At 42.4% G+C, this 22,288-nt stretch overlaps 1 protein-coding gene and 1 long non-coding RNA gene across 5 annotated transcripts in view; one reads left to right on the forward strand and one right to left on the reverse strand.

Moving 5' to 3' along the window:
- Positions 1–22,288, forward strand: part of LOC142296742 (uncharacterized) — a 247,892-nt gene that overhangs the window by 10,632 nt on the left and 214,972 nt on the right. The gene's annotated exons all lie outside the window — the stretch shown is intronic.
- LEKR1 (leucine, glutamate and lysine rich 1) overlaps positions 2,955–22,288 on the reverse strand; it is a 310,847-nt gene continuing 291,513 nt past the window's right edge. For 3 of the 4 annotated variants that reach the window (XM_075340705.1, XM_075340706.1, XM_075340704.1), the window contains 2 exons: positions 9,925–10,224; positions 2,955–4,466 (listed from right to left, as the gene is read on the reverse strand). In XM_075340705.1, coding sequence (XP_075196820.1) covers positions 4,071–4,466; positions 9,925–10,224 — 696 coding nt within the window. In that variant the 3' untranslated portion in view covers positions 2,955–4,070. Of the gene's footprint in view, positions 4,467–9,910; positions 10,225–22,288 lie in introns of all 4 variants that reach the window. The other variant, XM_075340707.1, reaches the window with a different exon arrangement.

Genomic DNA, 22,288 nt, shown 5'->3' on the forward strand with positions numbered 1-22,288 from the left:
GACGGGGAAAGAGGCAGACGGGGAAAGAGGTAGACGAGGAAAGAGGCAGACGAGGAAAGAGGCAGACCTGGAAAGATGCATATCTGGAAAGAGACAGAGCTGGAAAGAGACAGAGCTGGAAAGAGACAGACCTGGAAAGATGCATATCTGGAAAGAGACAGAGCTGGAAAGAGACAGACCTGGAAAGAGACAGACCTGGAAAGAGACAGACCTGGAAAGAGACAGACGGGGAAAGAGACAGAGACAGACAGGGAAAGAGACAGATGGGGAAAGAGACAGACCTGGAAAGAGACAGACCTGGAAAGAGACAGACGGAGCACATTACTTGGCCAATTTAGTTAAATCTGTGTGGAATATCTGTGGTGTTGAAATATATGTTGTGAAATGCTTCTATTAGCTTAGTTTTTGCCTTTTAATAATTACATTTCTATCTATTTGTTTTGTGATTTTTGTGTGCAGAATAAATTTTTGTTAATACATTCTATTTTGTTAACAGCAGTTATTAACCCGGGCAAAGCCGGGTAGTACAGCTAGAATATATATAAAAATTGTTATAGGTTATAATTGCCTAAATTTCTTTCTATTTTGGCAGGATGAGATATCAGAGTGTAGGTAGTGAAGGACATTTTAGCAGACGCCTGGGACTGTAGGGTATAGCCCCTGATCTGGGACTGTAACGCTGTATCCCAGACGGTTGGGACTAGAGATGGGCAGTTCAATTCACGGGACTCCGGTCAAGTGTCTAGGTCAGTAGTACCCAGCAGATGGATGAAAGGCCGCAAATCTGTTACCTTCAGGCATCTCTGGAGCAGCTTTTGATTAGCTAGGGCTGGCATAACGTCAACTGTGCATCATTTCACTGAGCCAATCAATCTGTTCATCTCTAGTTGGGACTTATGGATTTATTTTTTGTTCAGTCATTCGTAGTTGTAGCAGCCAAAACTTTTTCATTTTTATGTAAGCCTCCCTATATGACAACTTGCTCCTTTGTGTCTGTAAGGCCATGTTCACACATTGGGTAAATGCTGCATTTTTTGCAATTTTTCTGTACATGTCCGCATCTTGTTCGATTATTGCATTTTTGTTGCATTTTATGCATTCTTCCACTTGCTTGATGCATTTTTTGTGCAGATTTCAAATCTCCTTTTTAATGTTGATTTTATGGTAGAGAAAAGCTTTGATTTTGCACTTAAAAATGTAACTTCTCTTTTTTACATGCTTTTCAGTCTCCACACAGAAGCCTATGGGTATGAAAAGCACCAAAACCACAGAGTTCAGTGCAGTGTCCATGAAATGATATCGAAATTGCTTAGACAGTTAAATACTGCAGAATTTCTGCCCCCAAAAAACAAGAGAAATAACCTTGCCACAAGGGATGCAGGCCCTGAGGGTCGCAACAGTACTCACATAAGTGAGCAGACGGATGTACGACCTTTGCTTTTTTTTTGGGAGCCCATAAAACCTCTTCAATATGAGATGCCATACTTTAAATGATATTAGATATTATTTAGGATATAAAACAAGGTTTTTTTTTACTTCAGAGAATATGCAATCCAAAATGTATGGAATATTCTTTCAATTCTGGATACCAGCTCGTAGAAAAGATGCCTAAAGGCTGCTTTACAGCTTACAATTTCGCATACTGACCCGCCCCCATCGTATGTGCGGCACGTTCAATTTGTTGACCGTGTCGTACAAATGATTATTTCCCGTCACATGTACTTACCCTTCCATACGACCTCGATGTGGGCGGCGAACATCCACTTCCTGGAGTGGGTGGGACGTTGGGTGTCACAGCGTCGTCACGTGGCAGCCGGCCAATAGAAGCGGAGGGGTGAAGATGAGCGGGACATAAACATCCCGCCCATCTCCTTCCTTCCGCATTGCCGGCGGGAGCCGCGGGCCGCAGGTAAGGAGATGTTCATCGTTCCCGGGGTGTCACACGGAGCGATGTGTGCTGCCTCGGGAACATTGAACAACCTGACGTTCAATTTTTAGTAATTGAACGACGTGCATGTGATCAACGTTTTAAAGTTCAATCACAATCGCATGGAGGTATCACACGCTACAATGTAACTAACGATGCCGGATGTGCGTCACTTACGACGTGACCCCGCCGACACATCGTTAGATAAATTGTAGGGTGTAAAGCCCGCTATAGAGTTGGAAATGGTACAAAGAAAAGACACAAAACTGGTCAAGGACATGGAGGATTTTAAGTATTAGGAAAGAGTACAAGATTTTAGAGTTGCACAAAAAGATTTGCAGGGCTCAGTATGCTTTGGAACAATGATTTTGCGCTGGACCTACTAAGCTGTGATGCCAACAGGTAGGATGAGGTACACAGGGCTTTGGTCCAGCAGTCACAGACTAACAACGTGTCCTCTGGGCTAGGGTATTTCAAATCTTTTTGCCCAACTCTACAAGAATTACAAATATTAGTCTTGGGAGGAAACGTCTACAGGGGACATGATTAACTTGTACAAGAACATAAATGGCCTATACAAAAATACAGTCAAAAGCTGTTACATATAAAACTACCTCAAAAGACTAGAAGGTTATTGCTCTATCTGGAGTTTGAAAGTTTCAATCTCCAGAGGAAAGAAAGTTTCACTACCATGAGAACTAGTAGTCTGTGGAATAGTCTACCTCTGGAGTTGGTCACAGTAGGAACCATTGACGGTTTCAAAAAGGCTTAGATGCTTTTTAGAAGAAAATAAATACAGTATGTAACTGTGTAGAATTCTTGTTCTGAATGTTGATCCAGTAGAAAAACTAAGCACTTTTATATCAGATTGCTTCATTTTTTCTCATTGCTCATTTGAACTTGATGGCCTCATGTTTTTTTTTAACTGTATTAACATTGTAAAACATAAAACACATGTGCACTTATTATTATCTGTCTACAATATAAATAAAGTGTAATAGGATACAAATTACAGTATGAATCAACATGCAATAAATAGAGTGGAAAGTTTAATAGACCATTAGACTGTCTCCTACAATACTCTATACATGTCTATAGCTGAAATATTGTTAAAACTGTGTTTTCTACTTGTTACCAGTAGATGGCGAGTAGAGTCCTCGGAATGACTTGTGTGAGCAAACAGTCGAGTAGGGTATTACACTGTGAGCTGGCGGTAAACAGATATATGTGTGATGAATGTAACTATATACTGTACGTATGTACATAGATCAATACTGTTCTCTTCAAGCTTTAACTGGGCCAGTCGTTAGAGCCAGAAAGCACAGTGTAAGCAGTTCTTTGTCCGTGTGCTTTCCTCGGCATGCTGTGCCGCCGTTGGAATCCCGTTGATACGTTGCTCTCTCCTGGTTAGGAGATTTCCTCAGGTTCTCAGGTTGTGTTTGCTTTGCACACAGCAATAAGGTCTAATGTTATAAGTGAACAGAGTCATCACTGGATATGGACACAGCCATGTCGTAAATTGCCTATTATTACAATTATTTAGGAAATATACAATGTATCAGTCATTTATTTGTCTATTTAGAGATATTTTGTATTTTAGGGAAGGAACCCAGCCTTTAAGTGTGAGGGCATTTCAACAACATTTAATAGAGGCTGGGAATTAGTTAAAAAAAAAAAAGTACATCCTTCTTTCTTAGCCCAGCAGTACCACTTTGGCCTCTGGTTGTTTCTGGTATTGTAGCAAACTGTATAAGATTGAGAAGGAATACTGCAGACAGACTAAGATTAATAGTTGTTCTGTTTGTGTAGGTCCTTTATGCCAATCCTGGACAAGATTTTAACTCATCAGGCCCAACCTGTTTTTCCTCTCATTTTGGCAATATTATATTGACCCATCTCAGTCCAAAATACAGAGGACTGAGTGCACCGTAAACATGGTTCAAAGTGAGCACAATGAAATACGAGAGGATCTATAGCATGACGCTCTCCTTATATCCAGAACAGAGCATTATTGTATGGAGCAATAAATCCATTCCGCCTTTCTGAACCCAAGTTGTTCATTTAATAATTGGCCACTGATAAATCTAGAAAGAAACAATTTTCTGAGCTAATTAGGCAACTCTCCATATATCTCCTGCTTGGTTTAGGGCTGAGTAGAATTTCTCCTGAGAATTGCAGTTATTTTGTGCCGGGTATCAGTCAGTGACGATGTTCTATCTTTTGGAGGATGTGGTGACTGTAGCAGAGGTAAGCTACTGCTACCACTACTCTGCCGCAGCTTGTTGTAGCTAGTGGCACTGGCAGACCCATATGTTCCGGATAAGCTCATTAGTTTGGTTCCATTACTGGTTTGTAAGCTTAGAGCTTTCTTCTGTGTACCTGAAACTGGCTTGTCTGCAGGCAATGTCCTTTGTGATAAAGTGACGCTTCCACTGACTCTTTTTATTTCCAGCAATTGCTGCTTCGCCTGTGTCAAGGCCTCGGTGAGCTCGTAGCGTTCTTCACACTCCATGCGCACAGTTTCCTTAAGGAACTCAATCTAAAAAGAAAAAAAAGACTTAGTTCAGCACCATATATGAAGTCCTTACAATAAACACAGTAAGCCTGCTTTACACGCTACAAGATATCTTACGATGTGTCGGCGGGGTCACGTCGTAAGTGACGCACATCCGGCATTGTAAGGTATGTTGTAGCGTGTGACAGCGACGTGCAATTGCGATTGAACGAAAAAACGTCCTTCCTGACGAATTGAATGTCAGGTTGTTCATCGTACCCGGGGTAGCACACATCGTAGAGTGTGACACCCCGGGAACGATGAACAGATCTCACCTGCCTTTTAAGGCTCCCGGCCCACAATGCGGAAGGAAGGAGGTGGGCGGGATGTTTACGTCCCGCTCAGCTCCGCCCCTCCGCTTCTATTGGCTGGCTGCCACGTGACGTCGATGTGACGCCAAACGTCCCTCCCACTCCAGGAAGTGGACGTTCGCCGCCCACATCGAGGTCGTATGGAAGGTAAGTATGTGTGACGGGGGTTAATCGTATGTGCGACACATTCAACAAATTGAACGTGCTGCACATACGATGGGGGTGTTGCAAATCGCATACGATATCGTATGCGAAATTGCAACATGTACAGCAGGCTAAAGGCATGCATGTTAGAAGGAGGTAACCTTCCCACCATCACAATCTGCATTGTTATTTTTCAAATTTAAGCCCCATTATAGGAACAGAAGTCTGAAAAGTCCAGAAGTGTTGAACCAATTTCCATGTCGGACACCAATGGCACCAGGCGGATCCCTCTGACGATTGTCAGCATCACAGCGGGCTGCAGTGTATTGTCCGGTATTTTTGGATAGATCTCAGATGGAGACTCCAAATCAAGTCCCTAATATCTGCACCTTACAGACATTTTGTATCAGGAATGTAAAAATAATTCACAACATATCATATTTTGCAGCTTTGCATCACATAAGAATTTCTATACAGAGTTGTGAAACCTTCTATGTCGGCTTCCGACATTTGTGTCACAAGGGTCGTTTCTGCTTCTTTAACAAATAGCCATATTGGATACGAGAACCTGAATGATTATGTGACACTTTTATAATTACAATAATAAAGTCTTACACATTAAGGGGTACTTTGCACACTACGACATCGCAAGCCGATGGTTGCGATGCCGAGCGCAATAGTCCTCGCCCCCGTCGCAGCAGCGATATCTTGTGATTGCTGCCGTAGCGAACATTATCACTACGGCAGCTTCACATGCACTTACCTGCCCTGCGACATCGTTCTGGCCGGCGAACCGCCTCCTTACTACGGGGGCGGGTCATGCGGCGTAACAGCGACGTCACATGGCAGGCGACCAATAAAAGCAAAGGGGCGGAGATGAGCGGGACGTAAACATCACGCCCACCTCCTTCCTTCCGCATAGCCGGTGTGAGCCGCGGTGACGCAGGTAGGAGATGTTCCTCGCTCCTGCGGCTTCACACACAGCGATGTGTGCTGCCGCAGGAACGAGGAACAACATTGTACCGTCGCTGCAGCTAAATTATAGAAATGTCGGACACTACACCGATGATACGATTACGACGCTTTTGCGCTCGTTAATCATATCATAAAGGATTTACACACTACGATATTGACAGCGACGCCGGATGTGCGTCACTTTCGATTTGACCCCACCGACATCAAACCTGCGATATCATAGTGTGCAAAGTACCCCTTAGTTTTACTGCACATAGAGTTGAAAAATCATTTGATGGCTTCAATCTGAATCCCTGGAAATTAGGATTCGGCTGGGTCCCTGAGGGAACCATTATGCGGGCATCACACGGTACGATCTATCGTGCGATCGCACGAGCGATTGTACCTGCCCCCGTAATTTGTGCGTCACAGGCAAATCGCTGCCCGTGTTGCACAAAGTCGTTAAACCGCTGTCACACGCACTTACCTGCTGAACGACATCGCTGTGGGCGGCGAACATCCTCTTCCTGAAAGGGGAGGGACGTTCGGCATCACAGCGACGTCACACAGCCGCCGGCCAATAGAAGCTGAGGAGCGGAGATGAGCGGGACGTAAACATCCCGCCCACCTCCTTCCTTCCACATAGCCGGCGGGTGCCGCGGGATGCGGGTAAGCTGTGTTCATCGTTCCCGGGGTGTCACACGGAGCGATGTGTGCTGCCCCGGGTACGATGAACAACCGGTGCCATGAAAAATAAACGATTTTTTAAAAATAAGCGACGTGTACACGACTTATGATTTGTGACCGATTCAGCGTCGCTCGGAGGTGTCACATGAAACGTCGTCGCAAACCATGCCGGTTGTGCGTCGCGAAAACCGTGACCCCAACGATGCATCGCACGATAGATCGTCTCGTGTGACGCCCACATTAGTCCCTCTACAACTTCTCAGAACATAACCCCACGTCAAACTCCATGGCACCCAAATGCATCTCAAGGTTCTGGCTAACTGGTCCAGGAAGCAATTATCTATCCCCCATTTCCCTGAGACGGCTGGATTGTTATTGTAAATAAGCACTTGGCCCCCCATCTCATTGTAGATTGTAAGCTCTCACGAGTAGGGTTGTCTTTTTTTTTTTTTTCCCCTCTAAATATTGTATTTTCTATAACTGTTACTTGTTTGTATATGATCCTCCTGAATTGTAAAGCGCTGCGGAATAAGTAGGCGCCATAGAAATAAAGGTTATTATTATTATTAGTGACAGTGATACAAACAGGGTGGTCTTAATTAAGAAGTGTCCATCTATTCAGAGGGCGTGAGAATGTAGTCTTCTGAGTACTTATTTCTGATTCTATTGGGGGTAATGTAAAGATAAAGAGAATGTAAAACTTTCCATATTTCTCCTCAGCTGTTCCTCAGATGAATAAAGCACTGTGGAATATGTTGGCGCTCTAGAAATAAAATGATTATAATTACATTTGTGTTTTGAGCTCCGTTTGCAGCATGCCCTATTCAATTTTAGCTTTATGTTATGGACAAATTATTAGATGTTTTTCTTCATTTTCTTTAACAGTGCAGAAATCATAGTCTTTACAATTCTTGCAAATTACCCAGATATAAGGCAGCAGAACATCACACATCACCTGACCACCATAACCATGTGCAATACTGTATAATCTACACTTCACATATTGGGAGCTGTGACCCAAACACTTCCATGTAGCGGTAGCTTTCACCCAAACACAATTATCAGCAAAATCCTATGCTTTATATTTGTCTCTAATAAAGACTAGGAGTCCACTCATATGGGTGTATAAAATAAATGTGTGACTAAAAACTTCAGCATGCCCACTCAAGTCTATGGAGGGTGAATAAAGCACTGATGCATCCATATATTGCAGAAGCAGGTGATCAGTACTAGTCCTGGTTTATGTAGTTCACCTTCCTGCCTAGGGCCTCCTTCACACATCGATGTCTCAGGTATGTGTGACATCCGTTTTCACACATACGGGCAACACGGACACACGTAGAACCATTAACATTAATGGATTTTGTCACGCTCCCGGTGTCCCAGCAGCGCTCCTTACCTACTAAGCCGGTCTCACCATCCAGGCACCGCTCCGTAACCACTGAGCCAGTCACACCTGCGTCACGCCACCGCTCTGTACCCACTGATCCAGCCTCACCAGCGTACCACCGCTCCTTCCTCACTGGTCCAGTCCTTGCGTCCACCGGTCACGCCTGCCATTCCCGCTCATGCTCCCCAGAGTCCTGTTCCTGGTCTCAGCAGTCTGATTCTGACTAATGTTCTGTATAGGACCGGGCCGCGCCCACTCACCTGGTCTTATAGCCCCAGCACTGCTGCAACAGGAAATGACCTGAGGCTGTGCTGAGTATATAAGACTGGCCTCTCCATGTGGGCAGGGCCTGAGCATCGCTTGTGTTTCTATGCCTTGTCTTGTGAGCTAAGTGCTCAGGTCTTTGTTCCTGTTTCCTATTACTGCCTTAAAGTACACTGTGACCTTAGTGACCTGGTCCTGTCTTTGCTTCCTGATACCTGCACCCGTTCCTGCCACGTTAGTGCTCCAGCTACCATGTACCCTGCCCTCCAGGTGGGGTGCTCGGTCCAGTGGATCCACCTCCTGGGCCTACCAGTCCTCCCCGGCCCTCACAGATTTGTGCACATGTCTGTGTTTTGTCATGGACCTTGTGTCCGTGTGATGCACACGTGTGTGCTCCACATGGCGACATGTCCATTTTCTGCCGGCAGCATGGGTATCACACAGACCGCACACTGATGTGATCCGTGTGACATCAGTGTGACACATACTGGGGAAAAAAACAGGTGACATAAAAATAAAGAATTTTTATACTTACCTGTCTCCGGCGCTGCTGTCTCTGCTGTAACTTCCAGGCTTACTCATTATGCTCATTGCATATTCACTGTACTCACCGCAGACCTGAAAGTAACCACAGCATCAGAGACAGCAGTATACAAGCTCATGCTGTCCGTGTGCTATACAGATGTCACACGGATAGCAGAGGGACAGCACGCGAAGAGCACACACACAGACACACATATGCACCTTCACCACAGACCGTGCAAAACGTTTGTGTTTTCCACAGACGTGTGATGGAAGCCTATAAGACAGTCCACCAGCATAAACTCCTATAACACATCTGCATTGCTAATGAGTATTAGGCCTCATTCACACGTCAGTATTTTCTATCAGTATTTGGATGGCAAAGCCAGGAGTGGGACTCAACAGAGAAAAACTACAGTTGAAAGATTGACCCCTGTTCTGTGTTTTGGAGACACTCCTAGTTTTGGCAAATACTGATGAAATACTGATGAAAAAAAATTATGGATGCTTACTACAGTAATACCCTTGGATGAAACAGACCAAATTATTTTATCCTCGGAATATTATTCCAATTGTCTTCATCATTGGGATTAACGTATTCATTGATTGCCACCATTTATTATAATGTGGGATAACTTTATTCCTTAAGATGTATATTTCCCAAACTGTTATGCTCTTGGTCAGGTTCTCGTGTGTTAATATTTAATCTTGTTTAGAGATTAGAAACTGTTCAGTCTGATAAATATGCAGTGATAGGGAACATTTGGTTGCGGCCCTCAGGGATCATACACATGGCAAAGCCTTAACAGGGGCACATGGAGTCCCTACAGATCTGTATTACAGACCCTTAGGCTATCTGAGTGCTGCCATTTGGAGTCCCTATGTAGAACTATATTATCCCCTAGAAACATGCTTCTAGGGAAGACTACTTCTGCATAAAATCAAAAGCATATGGAGGTACAGAATGGGTCTTTAGCAGGCCGTACAGAACACAGATCGGTGAGCATGAGGCTTTACATCTTGCATAATTCACTTTTAATGGTCGCACTCATAATTGCCATCTCATATACTGAATAAATGGATGTCAGATAGAACAAATGTTTGTGATATTCCACATACATGAACCATAGAAATTAATACATCTTTCCAGGTCCTACCATGAGCACTCTACCTCTTGCGTGGCCTGATCCTGGTGGAGCCTCAGCTCTGCACAGTAAACGTTCAGCTCTTTCAGTTTCTCAGCTTTTGTGCGGATCTCTTTTCTCATTTCTTCCAAAGCAGAGAGGTTGTGATCTTGCTCTCTTTTTAGCCGAAGTTCCAGCTCAGAAACTATTTTTTTTAGGTTTGTGATCTCATATTCTTTTGCCTGATCTTTCTCAGTAAGTCTTATCTGAGTTTGGTGTAACTTATTTTCCAGCATGGTCACCTCTGCGTGGAGTTCATCACAACCTTGGGATATAAGGGAAGGTATCTGAAAGACATTAGAATAAACCTCATTTGTCTTATTGATAGCTTGTAGACTGGATTTGTAGACATACAATGCTCAAGTGACTAAGGTGAAAAAATGTGAATGAAATAATACCACATCGGTTCCCAGTGCTTGGGTTGAGGACAGGTCAGAAGGCTGACCTTGTGTGTCTACAGACATAAAAGTGATTTGGAGGTTAATGCAGTGTCCATTTCTCACGGTTACATTCTTTCCACATATATCTCATTGCTGTCCATGTGGAGGTGCCGACCACATAGCACAGACAGTGTAGGAATCTGTAGGCCACACTCTTCTATTATGGTAGCAGTCGATATCTCTTAGGGTATGTGCACATCACCAGTGATACATGTCTATTTATCTTTGTGTCTACTGACAACTAAAGATAACTGGAACAAGTGATTTAAAATGTGTCCATGTGAGGACTGACAACCAGAATATTTATTTTTTTTCTAGACAGCTTATCGAAAAAATCAAGGACAGGCAACAAAGTTGGAAAGTTATAATGAATTTTAATGATTTTAAGTGATAAATGTGTATAACAATGTACAGATAGGCACTCATTACAAACATTTACTCTGAGCAAAAGTACCCCCTGCATCACCCAATCATGGAAGTATTTATTTCTTTTTATGGACAGTGTAAAAAAAGTGAGAATTTTTTAAAAATGTTATCTAATTAGGTCATGACAAATAAATTGCGGCATGCTGCAATTGGCAGCGTATATTGGACGGTGCTCACCCATGTAAGTCAATAAATGTGTATAAAACATCAGACTGCACTTGGATGTCATCCGAGTGAAGTGTGATTTATGCCGACATGGAGAATGGAAAAGATGGCAGTGTTTTTTTTTTAATTTTTAATAAATTGGTAAACTAGGGAAAGTGTCAGGGTGTGTTTTTTCAAATAAACTATTTTTGTGTGTGTGTGTTTCTTTGTGTTTCCATTACTAACCCAGTAAGTTTTTTACTTACTGGGTTAGTAATGGAGGTGTCTAAGAGATTCCTCTTAATTACTAACACCAGGGCTTGATGTTAGCTGATACTACACAGTTGAGATCAACCTCAATTACGATTAAGCCAATTCACCAGGGAAATCAAGAAGAGTCAAGGCGAAGAGCGAGAAATGGTGCATCTAATGTCATGCGCTATGTCTGGGATGGCTGAAGGCTGGTATTTTTCAGTCTAAAAAGGGTCCAATAATTATGGATCCCAGCCTGATAATAACTCCTCACAACTGTCTGCTTTATCTTTGCTGGTCATCAAAAATAGGGGGGACCCCACGTCATTTTTTAAATTATTTATTAGGTTTAACAAGCCTAAACACCCATTGGTGCCACATAAAAGGCATTAAAGGCAGTCAGTCTATAATATGTAGGGGGTTGGGAAATTATATATCTGTAGGATACTATCTATCTACCTATCTATCTATCTGTCTACAGTAGTGTAAAAAAGTGTTTGCTCCTTCCTGATTTCTTATTCTTTTGTATGTTTGTCACACTTAAATGTTTCAGATCACCAAACAAATTGAAATATTAGACAAAGATAACACAAGTAAATACAAAATGCAGTTTAGAAATGAAGGTGTTTATTATTAAATCAACTGTGGTTAATCACATGATTGGGAAGCTGAGTTCAATTTCCCTAGCCACACCCAGACCTAATTACTGCCGCACCTGTTCTCAATCAAGAAATCACTTAAATAGGACCTGCCTAATGGACCAAAAGATCCTCAAAAGCTAGACATCATGTCGTGATCCAAAGAAATTCATGCAAACAAAAAACAAATTAATTGAGATTTATCAGTGTGGAAAAGATCATAAAGCCATTTAAAAAGCGTTGTGACTCCAGCAAATCACAATGAGAGTCAAAATCCACAAATGCCGAAAACATGGAACAGGGGTAAAGCTTCCCAGAAGTGGCTGGCTGACCAAAATTACCCCAAGAGTGTGGCGACGATTCATCACAGAGGTCATAAAACAGCCCACAACAACATCCAAAGAACTGCAGGCCTCACACCTCAGTTAAGGTCAGTGTTTATAACTCCACCATAAGAAAGAGATTGGGAAAAAAATGGCCTGCATGGTAGAGTTCCAAGACAAATACTACTACTGAGCAAAAAGAACATAAAGGCTCATCTCAGTTGTGCCAGAAACATCTTGATGATCCCCAAGACTTCTGGGAGAATACTGTGTGGACTGACGAGACAAAAGTTTAACTTTTTGGAAGCTATATGTCCTATTACATCTGGCATAGAAGTAACACAGCATTTCAGAAAAGGAACATCATACCAACAGTAAAATATGGTGGTGGTAGTGTGATGGTCTGGGGCTGTTTTGCTGGAAGACTTGCTGTGGTAAATTAAACCATGAATTCTGCAGTGTACCAAAAAATCGTGAAAGCTAATGTCTGGCCATCTGTTCGGAACCTCAAGCTGAATCACACTTGGGTTATGCAACAGACCAATGATCTAAATCACACCAGGAAGTCAACCACTCAATGGCTTAAGAAAAACAAATTTAAAAATTTGGAGTGGCCTAGTCAAAGTCCTGACCTTAATCCGATTAAGATGTGGTCGCATGACCTTTAAAAGACGACTCTTGCTCAGAAACCCTCCAATATGGCTGAATTACAACAATTCTGAAAACATGAGTGGGCCAAATTTCCTCAAGAGCACTGTAAAATAGTCATTGCCAGTTATTACAAACTCTTGATTGCAGTTGTTGCTGCTAAGAGTGGCCCAACAAAGTTCTTAGGTTTAGGGGGCAGTGGATCACACAGACATATGGTCCGTGGGAAAAAAAGGAGGAAGGAAGATAACCAGAGATTTTGACAGTATGCATGTGAACATGTCTCCAGTATGTGTGAAAACGGACACCACACGTACTGGAAAGATGAACATATTTAGGGAGTGTCCGCAAGTAAATACTGATATCTGCTGGTCAAAGAAAAGAAAAGCAGAAAGAATTACATAGGCAGGAACTGAAGAGTGAAGTGCAAGTTACCGCGGGGAAGCAATCAGAGAAGACACCGGGTCAGGTGATAGCTGTGGCGCAGTTAATAATTATAAAACGGGAAGAGTTGATGCATGTGTGAGGGCAGATGTGTGAAGGCAGCTGAGCTGGTTTAAAGCAGCAATTACCAGCATGGAGCAGACCAGTGAAGTGAAGCCTCAGTCTGAGTGAGGAGAAGCGATCCAACAAAAAAAGAGAACAGTGGCCAGAACCAGAACCGAGATATCAGAGACAATTTGCCAGAACCAAGAGACTGGAAATGAGCAAACAAAACTCTGACCGAGTGAACGGAACCAAAGGCGTGTGAGCAGAGCCGTGAGAAGTGACCAGACATGTGAGTTAGCTACGATCTGAGGCGTAGAATTATGGTACAGATGGCACCGGGGTAATACTCCAGAGGACGGGGGTGGCTAGCATAATGCGTCATCCAAGAGATTCATCAATAAAGGATTTGCAGCCCAAGAGTGTAGTACCATTGACTCCCGTTATAGTTTGTGTGATGGTTATTATTGCCAAAAGAGTGACAGAGTAATGAGGGAGATGGACACAAGATTGACTGTGACGCACTTTAGATTAAGTTGTTAGGACCAAGGCACCACTGTATATAATAGTACTGTATTTCTCTGCCATGATAGAACAAAAATGTGGTTGAAATTGCTTTAATATCCTGTTTATTCAGAATTGTGGTATTCATATTGTAAAATAGTTTACTATACTTCGACTATTGTATTACCGCTTTTTACATTTTGCACTAGGCACCATATCAGCTGGTGTTAATTGAATAAATAATTGTTGGTAAAAGTTACCACTGTGTCTACCTTCTCTACGCCGTTGCATCCGCCTGTTTACAGAAGCAGGGGCAGGTTTAGGGCTACTGCCTCTTCAAAGTGTTTGGCTGCACAGCAGGACTGACCTCAGTTGCTTGATTCTCAGAGTCGGTGGGAGGGGGTCCTATCACTTGTACACCTACCAATCAGAAAGCGATGGCATATCTATTGCTTTAGTACTACTCTGTTATATGACAATACCATGCTAATATAAACATAAAATATATTCAATAAAATCTGAATGATCAGATTTGAACTAACACGACGTGACTAAAACGAGGCAGCATAAACATGACATTTAGAGAAGAACGTTCTGAGTAATGAATGTGAATGTGGTGAAATGAGGAGAAGAAAAAAAAAAGACGACAGTAGAAACGATAATAACAAAAAGGATGATTGGATTCTCCCGAGAATGAGATGAATGAAAAGTGTGAACACGCAAATGGAGAATTGCAGAGCAGCAGGTCATTGGAAGAACGCAAAGGCTGATTACAAGAGTAGCCAAAAATAGGGGTAGAGATGAGGAAGAGGTGGCGGAGCAATCACATAAACTACACTGCAAACATCAATCATATGTGCAAAATATACCACAATTCGAAAATGAATGTATTTCACAAAGCAGGGAAGTATTAGGATAATTCATGTTTATAGACAAACAAGCCAGCATTTCCTTCACTTCTTACCACACTGACTCGAATTTATCTTACCTTATATAACTCAATTTATAAAATAAAGTATTCAGCAATGTGAACAACATTGCATCAGAAATGTTTTCCACCCGTTTTTCCTAGAAGGGCAGAACATCCCAGTTACTATATGCCATCGTATGAGAGATCACCATGGGACACTGGGCAGTAACCTGGGAGAGGGTCAACTTGATGGACCTGTCTTTTATCAACCTATGTATCTATGTGCCATGTATTTCAGGCTATGATCCCACATAGAGTAATATTTTTCTGCTATATTTTTTGTGGGCAGAAAATCTGTTACGTTTAACTGTCCAAGCAAAGTGAATGTGATTTCATGAAAACTCATGTTGACTTGGCGCTTAAAGACGCTGTTACGCTGTGCATTTTTCATGTGTTGTTTCCACTATAGGGAGTCTAAAAAAAATGCATGTTAAAGGCTGCTTTCACACTTGCGTAGTTTTGCATCAGTTGCAATCTGTTGTGTGACTGATGCTTTGCAGATAGTGCCACAAGTGACGCGACTGATGCTGCAAAAAAACTGATCCGTTGCAACTTTATTTTCTGGAACTTACTCATTTGAGCATGTTCAGTTGGTAAATGACGGATCCGTCACAGGAATCCGTCCAGTGACGCATTCCAACGGATTCCGCTCCTATAGGCTCCATTCTAAAAACGACGGACGCCAACGGAATCCTGCATATTGTGTTTTTTCAACGCTCCGAAAAACGCTACATCCTGCGTTGCTGCCACCCGACAGTCAGTCATTCCACGACTGATCCGTCGCGCGGCAGATGCAACGCAAGGCCATCAGTCGCAATCCGTCGTCCATACAAGTCTATGGGGAAAAAGCAGAATCCTGCAAAATATTTTGCAGGATACCGTATTTTTTCAAGGCGACGGATTGCAACTGATGCAAAACAATGCAAGTGTGATAAGCAGCCTTAACACAAATGGTAAAACATGTCAAAAAAAAACTCAGTTGTGTTTTTAACTGCAGGATCAAAGTTTTTTTTGTCCTAAAAAATGCATTTAAAAATGCTACATGAAATGTTCAGAAAAAAAATTGCATATTTTGGTGCAGACACCTGCAGTAAATGTGGATAAAAAGCAGCTGTAAAAAAAACCCACAGCACAGGGTTGTTCACTACTTTGACATTGATGGCCTATCCTTATGCGGGCTTTACATGAGATGACCGATCGTGCGATGCATCGTCGGGGTCATGGTTTTCGTGACGCACATCCGGCATCGTACACGATGTCGTCTCGTGTGACACCTCCTAGCGACGAAGTATCGCTCACAAATCGTGAGTCGTGTACTCGTCGCTAGGTTTCATAACATTGTTTAATTAAAATAGCGCCGGTTGTTCATCGTTTCCGTGGCATCACACGTTGCTCCGTGTGACACCACGGGAACGATGAACACAGCTTACCTGCATCCCGCGGCACCCGCCGGCTATGTGGAAGGAAGGAGGTGGGCGGGATGTTTACATCCCACTCATCTCCGCCCCTCCGCTTCTATTAGCCGGCTGCCGTGTGACGTCGCTGTGACGCCAAACATCCCTCCCACTTCAGGAAGTGGACGTTCGTCGTCCACAGCGAGGTCGTCCGGAAGGTAAGTGCGTGTGACGGGGGTTAAATGAGTTTGTGCGCCACGGGCAGCGATTTGCCCGTGATGCAAAAATGACGGGGGCGGGTACGATCGCTCGTGCTATCGCACGATAGATCGACTCGTGTAAAGCAGGCTTTAGGATAGGATAGGTCATCAATGTCTGATCAGCCGGGGTCCAACACATGTAACCCCTGCCGATCAGCTGATCCCAGTCCTAGCGGCAGCAGCAAGCATCCAAAAATGCTCCATCTTCTGATAGCGGCCGCGGCCAGATATTGCACATCCGCCTCCCATTCTACTCAATAGGAGGTGGATGTGCAGTACCAGGCTATGGCCCATATCAGGAGATAGAGCAGCTCCGGAACTGACCATTTCCAACCGCCTGCAGCTGCCACCGGGATCGAGAACAGTTGATTGGTGCAGCGTGTCAGTCCCTGGCCGATCAGACATTGATACAAAATGGATACAGCCGCACACTAAATGCCATCAATGTATAAGGGAACTCTGGTACTGCATTACTGCTATGTGAAAAAATGAGATTTTTAGTTTATGAATTGGCCAATGCATGTAAGCCCGGAAACCAAACGGCAAGGTAAATCTCAATATTCCGGGTCCCTAACTAAAATGCCACTATCTAGGTTAAAAACATCCTTGTCTGGGCAGCTAGACTAAAAATCTAACTTGAAATGCCACTATCTGGACTAATCTCCATGTCTGGGCAGCTAGGACTCCTGGTATAAGGATTGTGAACACAGCCTGGTTTGAAGGGCGGAGTGCTCAGTCAGAAAAAAACTCACTGCAAATATTTCAAAAGACTTTTGAAATATTTGATCAGACATTGATGACCTATCCTAAGGATAGGCCATTAATGTCAAAGTAGTAGACAACCCCTTTAACCCCTTCACGAGCTTTGACGGATCTATCCGTCATGGATCGTGTGCCGTTAAGCCCCGCCCCCTGCCGCGGGCAGGGTGCGGCGATCGGCGGACATATCAGCTTTTTCAACAGCTGACATGTGTGCCTGCATGTTACGAGTGGAATCGCATTCCACCCTTAACATTAACCCCTTACATCTCGCTGCCAAAGTCTGGCAGCGAGATGTATATACGCGCGGTGAAGATTTTCACTTACCGCCGCCCCCACCGGAAGTCACGTGAGTGATCACGTGACTTTCGGTGGCTGCCACGTTAGCAAACGGTCATGTGATGATGCCTGCAGCTATGACGTTTCACTTTCGTTTTCACTCGGTCGGGAGGCCAGTGAAGCAGGAAGTGACCGTATCTGCTGTGTACAGCTGTATAGCTGTTATCAGCAGATAGATCAGAGCGATCAGATTGCTGATCGCTATAGCCCCCTAGGGGGACTAGTACAATAAAACAAAAAGTAAAAAAAAAAGTTTTAGAAAAATTAAAAAAAAAACCAAAACCTAAAAGTTCAAATCACCCCTCTTTCACCTCATTGAAAATTAAAGTGTTAAAAAAAAATAAATATACACATATTTGGTATCGCCGCGTTCAGAAATGCCCGATCTATCAAAATATAAAATCAATTAATCTAATCAGTAAACGGCGTAGTGGCAAAAAAATCCAAACGCCAAAATTACGTTTTTTGATCGCCTCAAGTTTTACGCAAAATGCAATAACAGGCGATAAAAACGTAGCATCTGCGCAAAAATGGTACCACTAGAAACGTCAGCTCGAGACGCAAAAAATAAGCCATCACTGAGCCATAGATCCCAAAAAATGAGAACGCTATGGGTTTTGGAAAATGGTGCAAAACGTGCGCCACTTTTTTTGGACAAGCTTGTGATTTTATTTTAACCCCTTACATACAAGTAAACCTATTCATGTTTGGTGTCTACAAACTCACACTGACCTGAGGCATCACATAGATACATCAGTTTTACCATATAGTGAACACAGTGAATAAAATATCCCAAAAACTATTGTACGATCACACTTTTTTTGCAATTTTTCCGCACTTGGAATTTTTTTGCCGTTTTCCAGTACACTATATGGTAAAACTTATGGTTTCATTTAAAAGTACAACTCGTCCCGCAAAAAACAAGCCCTCATATGGCAAGATTGACAGAAAAATAAAAAAGTTACGGCTCTCGGAAGAAGGGGAGCAAAAAACAAAAACGCAAAAACGGAAAGTGCCCGGGGGCTGAAGGGGTTAAAGAATGTGTGAACAAGACCTCATGGTGACTATTTTGGTTGTTCCCCAGGAGCAGACTTAGGGTTACTTTGCACGTTGCGACATCGCTACTGCGATATCGTCGGGGTCAAATTGAAAGTGACGCACATCCGGTGCCGGTAACGACGTCGCAACGTGTAAAGCCTAGATGCACCGATAAACGATCGCAAAAACATTGTAAATCGGTGATCTGTGTAGCGGACATTTTCATAATGTCGCACCAATAGGAGATACGATGTTGTTCCTCGTTCCTGCGGCAGATTACATCGCTGTGTGTGAAGCCGCAGGAGCGAGGAACATCTCCTTACCTGCCTCCACCGCCAATGCGGAAGGAAGAAGGTGGGCGGGATGTTTACGTCCCGCTCATCTCCGCCCCTCCGCTTCTATTGGCCGCCTGCCGTGTGATGTCGCTGTGACGCTGCACGACCCGCCCCCTTAGTAATGAGGCGGGTCGCCGGCCAGAGCAACGTCGCAGGGCAGGTAAGTGCGGGTGAAGCTGCCGTAGCAATAATGTTTTATACGGCAGCTATCACAAGATATCGCATGTGCGACGGGGGCGGGTACTATCGCGCTCGGCATCGCTAGCCGATGCTAGCGATGTCGCAGCGTGCAAAGTACCCCTTAATACAAAATGGTTTTGTTTTTTTTTTAACTCCTGAAGAAGGGTTGGTGGTTATTCAAAATATAAGCAAAAATTTGATGGACATTTCTGTCATTAAATTCCTCACTGCTGGTAGGTTGTAGCTTCTTGACAGAATTATTGTTACTTGTATCAGTTTTCGCTAGATGCACTTTTACAGATCAGGATATTGAGATTATATATATATATATGTATATATATATATATATATATATATATATATATATATACATACTGGGTTATGAAAATAGATGTATGCAATATTAACAGGATATCCGAGATTTTGGGAGCTAGTCAATATTCCAAGATGTATGGCTATCCCATCACCAACTGAAAACGTAAGAAAGAGAAGGGGGGCGCTCCCTGGTGTGGTAACTCACAACATATATGGTGGGCAGAATGTATAGTAAAAATGGGAGAATGAAGCGACAATTCGACCTGGTAGTAGACAAGTGTATAGTAAGTTACTATCCTGGTAGAGTTCTGCAGATATTTAGGCACAACTGTAACTGGGATAATGTGCACCTCCCAGTGGGTGTGGGCGACTGCTCTGTGCAGCTGCGTGCCTATAAAGTCCAATGCCGTTTGGACAAAATATAAATAATCAGAAAAAAAAGCCATAGTTGTGCAGCTTACAAAATAAAAGTGGGTATTTTATTGCTAAAATGATTAAAAACAACGCGTTTCGGGAAAGAACTTGCGCCCTTCTCAGGTTTAAATACCGTGTGTTTCCAAAAATAAGCTCTCCCCAAAAATAAGCCCTAGCAGGGATTTTCAGCATTTTCGGAGCAAGGCTTAAATATAAGCCCTTCCCCCGAAAATACGCCCTAGTCGCGGATCAGTAATGAAGTGGCCATGCAGCTAAAAAAGTTAAAGATACTGCAGGACACTTCATTATAGACAGCGGGCACCCTGCAATTACACTCACCCGACGCCGAGCGGGAGGGCCTGCAGTGATCACACACATCCGATCTCACACACAATCAGATCGCACACAGAAACATCCGGGATTTCTAAATTTGAAAGGGTAGCTAGGAATTTAATTGAAAAATATATAGAAAGAAAAAAAAAGGAAAGGAAAGAAAAAGGTAAATTGAAGATTTGCAAAAATTAATATACGATAAAGAAAAAAATCCAACAAGAAAGGTCCACTACACCATCAAACTTACATAAAGAGTTATTAGATCTAAGAATTAAATTAAAAGCCCAACTATTTGATTAATATGAAAGTAATTTACATTATTCAAAGATGATAAATTATTCCAATATTAATAAGCCAACCAGAGAAATGGCAAGAAAAGTCAAAGCAGAAAGGGTAAAAAAAGAGAATAGTAGCCATTAAAAACCCAAACGGAGTGCTGGTACATCATATGAAGGAAATTGCGGATGCATCCGCGGAGTACTATTTCAGACTGTATAACTTAAAAAATTATTCCTCTACTCCCCAGCCAATCACTGAAAAAATTAATGAATTTCTAGCTCAGATCAACCTCCCTAAAATAGAACCTGAACAATTACTATGCCTCAATGCCCCATTTAGTGAACCAGAAATCCTTACCACAATTTCATCCCTAAAATTAAGAAAAGCCCCAGGACCTGACGGATTCACAAATGATTATTATAAAGCTTTTTCCTCCATTCTAGCCCTGCACCTAACTAATATTCTCAATAAAGCCTCCCTGTTGGGTACATTTCCACCCGAGATGTTGGGAGCAACTATCACACTAATACCAAAAACTGGAGACAGCAATGAATCTGTCGACAACTATAAGCCTCTCTCTTTAATAAACACCGACATTAAAATCTATTAAACAATTATTGCAGACAGGCTCAAAAAGTTCCTCCCAGGTGTGATAAATAAAAATCAGCTTGGTTTTGTGGAAGGACAGAAAACCACTGATGGTACGAGGAGGACAATCAACCTCGTACATCAGATGGAAAACAATAAAATACCATCCAAACTTCTGGCGCTAGATGCCGAAAAAGCATTTGACCGCATAAACTGGCAGTATCTATGAGCAACTCTGTCAAAATTCAGCCTAGATGACAGTATTATACAAAGAGTTATGGCACCATACTCTAAACCATCTGCTAAAGTATATGCCAATAATCATTTGTCCGTATCCTTCGACATTATCAATGGTACTCGACAGGGATGCCCCCTCTCCCCTTTATTATTTGTATTGGCAATGGAACCACTAGCCAAATTAATTAGAAAAAATGACAAAATAAAAAATATCCCAACTAAAACAAAAAAATCATAAAATAGGCCTATTCGCGGATGATATAATCCTTTCCCTCTCTGATCCATTCCCATCAATACTAGAAATAATAAAGACCCTAGATACATATTCATGAATATCATATTATAAATTAAACCCAAAGAAATCTAAATTACTATCATTCCATCTTGATCGTTCAACTACAAATTCCCACTCCTCCTTTATTTGGGAAAACTCATCCATAGATAATTTAGGAATACAAATAACTAAAAACCCACAAACTATGGTTAGCGCCAACATAAATAGATTATTGGAAAAATTAAAAAATGACCTCAAGCATGCTCAAAAATACGATTTATCTTGGCTGGGGAGACTAATCATATTTAAACTAATAACCCTACCTAAAATCCATTTCTTATTAAGATCCATCCCACTACCTATGTCACCCCAAACTGTTAACCCACTACAAAAAATACTAAACGATTTCATATGGAAAAACAAAAGAGCAAGAATTTCTAAATATACATTAACTAAACATAAGAGTAGGGTGGATATAGGAATTTCAGACCTTTATGGATATTATATTACCAACTCAATTAAACAAAGTCAATATTTGATTAAAGAAGCATATTCATTTCCCTGGATGGGCCTGGAACTTTCATTTAATAATTATCGTCCCCTTAAAAATTTTATTATCTCCCATATATCCAACCCTTCTTTAACTTTCCTTGATCCTCCAACCCTAATACAGCAACAATACAAGCCTGGAAATACCTAACACATAAATCTCCCAAAATAAATAAATACACCCAAATTAAAAAATTTTCAATTAACTTCTTAGCTACCCTTTTGA

The sequence above is a fragment of the Anomaloglossus baeobatrachus genome, chromosome 3, assembly GCF_048569485.1.
Source record: "Anomaloglossus baeobatrachus isolate aAnoBae1 chromosome 3, aAnoBae1.hap1, whole genome shotgun sequence".
Lineage (NCBI taxonomy): Eukaryota > Metazoa > Chordata > Amphibia > Anura > Aromobatidae > Anomaloglossus > Anomaloglossus baeobatrachus.